This window comes from Penaeus japonicus, unplaced genomic scaffold (assembly GCF_977035675.1).
Source record: "Penaeus japonicus unplaced genomic scaffold, GWHDUDI00000001_assembly GWHDUDI00000022, whole genome shotgun sequence".
In the NCBI taxonomy this organism is placed as follows: domain Eukaryota; kingdom Metazoa; phylum Arthropoda; class Malacostraca; order Decapoda; family Penaeidae; genus Penaeus; species Penaeus japonicus.
In genome coordinates this window covers 1,939,728-1,942,227 of record NW_028234424.1, presented here as the reverse complement: position 1 = coordinate 1,942,227, position 2,500 = coordinate 1,939,728, and the positions used below count along the sequence as shown (strand labels likewise).

The window sequence follows — 2,500 nt, the reverse complement described above, 5'->3', positions numbered from 1 at the left end:
CTCACCCTCTCTCTTATTCACACATCTCTCCATCTACTCACCCTTCTCCCTCTCTCCCTCGCCCTCTCCCTCTCCCTCCCTTTCCCTCTCCCTCTCTCCCTCTCTCTTCCCCTCCCTCTCTCCCTCTCTCTTCCCCTCTCCCTCTCCCTCCCTCCCTCTCTCCCTCTCTCGTCCTCCCTCTCCCTATCCCTCTTTCCCTCTCCCTCCCTTCCTCCCTTCCTCCCTCTCTCCCTCGCCCTCTCTCCCTCGCCCTCTCCCTCTCCCTCTTCCCCTCTCCCTCTCTCTTCCCCTCCCTTTCCCTCCCTCTCTGCTTCCTTCCCTCTCCCTCTCTCCCTCTCCCTCCCTCTCCCTCTCTCCCTCCCTCCCTCCCTCCCTCCCTCCCTCCCTCTTTCTCTCCCCCTCCCTCTCCCTCCCTCCCTCCCTCTCCCTCCCTCCCTCTCCCTCTCCCTCTCACCCTCTCCCTCTCCCTCCCTCCTTCCCTCCCTCTCTCCCTCTCTCTTCCCCTCCCTCACCCTCCCTCTCTCTCTCCCTCCCTCTCCCTCTCCCTCTCCCTCTCCCTCTCCCTACGCCCCCAACAGAGACTCGACCGAGACAAGGGAGACAAAGATTTCCTCCTAACTGTGATAGCTCGCGACGGAGCCGTAGAAGCCCTGCAGGATTCGTGTTCCTTCAAGGTGATTGTCGAGGACATCAATGACAACGCCCCGGTCTTCGATCAGCTGGTGAGTGCGTGGCGGATTTGCTTTGCTTGATTGCTTGATTGGGTGATGGGGTAGGGGGTAAGGGTAGGGGGGTATGGGGGGAAGGTGGGAGGTAGGTTGTGGGTGGTAGGGAGGGGGGCACGTGGCGGCTTTGCTTGCTTGCTTGGGGTGGGGTAGGGTAGGGGGTAGGGTATGGTGGGAAGGTGGGTATGGGGGGAAGGTGGGAGGTAGGTGGTAGGTGGTGTGTGGTAGGGGGGGGGGACGTGGCGGCTTTGCTAGCTTGCTTGCTTAGGGGTGGGGTGGGGTAGGTGGGTGGTAGGGGGGGACGTGACGGCTTTGCTTGCTTGCTTGCTTGGGTGATGGGGTAGGGGAGTATGGAGGGTAGGGGGAGAAGGTAGGTTGTGGGTGGTGGGTGGTAAGAGGGGGACACAAAGCTGATGGGATGTAAATATCTGGGACTGAATTGATGTATGATTGATCTTAATAAATTGGTTAACGTTTTGGGTCCTGGATTTTTTTTTTTTTTTTAGATGATTTTATTATTTTTTATTATTGTAGTTTTGTAAGATTGTTTGTTTTGATTTTTTTTTCATACAGGTTTTATATATTATGTGGCGTTACCTTTGTGGTCGCCTGGTTCATACGATTGTAATGAAACATAGATTTGTGACCAGTTTTTAATTTTCTTCTGAATTATGATTTGCGGAAACCTTTTTTTTTATATACTTTGCTTTTAAACGTGGAGTTAACAGACTCTCATACATAAATTATTCTAATATATAATCTGTCTGTTCACGAAAAACAGACATATTCACAAATTGTGCAAATACACTTGATAAAAACACGGGAGAAAAAAATGTTTGTTTTGAAATTATATTTGTCTTTGTTATCATATTTGTGGATATATTTAGCCTTTTTGAGTTGGTCTTCTTCTCCTTCTTCTTCTCCTTCTCCTTCTTCTTCTTCTTCTTCTTCTGAATGCGAGATGTCCATTAGAAAATAATGGATAGATTTAGCCTTTTTGTGCTGGTCTTCTTCTCCTTCTCCTTCTTCTTCTTCTCCTTCTTCTTCTTCTTCTTCTTCTTCTTCTTCTTCTTCTTCTTCTTCAGAATGCGAGATGACCATTAGAAAAAAAAAAAACATTGATGAAAGATAAAACTCTGATATTTGCCTTACGTGAATTCTATAATCTAAATGATGATAATATTGATAAGGCTGCCTCGAATAATTATAAAGAAATGATAATAGATGGTGGTAATTGTGATGGCAAGTATGAAGATAATCATAAAGATAGATTGACAGAAATAAACAATAGAAGGATAACAAACAAATACATGTAATGATGATATTGAAAACAATAATGAAAAAAAAAAAAAAACAAGAATGTTATATCATCCTCATAATACCAATGATATTACCTATCAATTATATATTTGCAGACATTCCCGAGAATTCTGACACTGAATTAAAATACCTCCTGATTACAAGATAATCAGAATAAACGCACAACAGAGTCAGCGCGAGTGAGTCAGCCGTCAGCTTTTCAGTGTGTCGTAAATAGTGTCATAATAGTGTCACTGACACGGCTGACACAACGACCGATCGCTAGACACGGCGGTTAAATATTTGAATGGCTTACTGGAATCTTGGAATCTTGGAATGCTGGAATAAGAGGAAATGATTTCGTAATGGTAGAATAGACAGGGTATTTTTTTTTTTTTTTTTTTTTTCTTTTGTGTGTGTGTGTGTGTGTGTGTGTGTGTGTGTTCGTGTGTGTGTGTGTGTGTGTGTGTGTGTGT

The 2,500-nt window shown here is 45.5% G+C and overlaps 1 protein-coding gene across 1 annotated transcript in view; it reads left to right on the top strand.

Annotated features, from left to right (window-relative positions):
- The window catches only part of LOC122254951 (DE-cadherin), a 192,689-nt gene that overhangs the window by 133,632 nt on the left and 56,557 nt on the right, over nucleotides 1-2,500 (top strand). Inside the window, exon 11 of the mRNA XM_086549299.1 lies at nucleotides 579-722. Coding sequence (XP_086405425.1) covers nucleotides 579-722 — 144 coding nt within the window. The remainder of the gene's footprint in view (nucleotides 1-578; nucleotides 723-2,500) is intronic.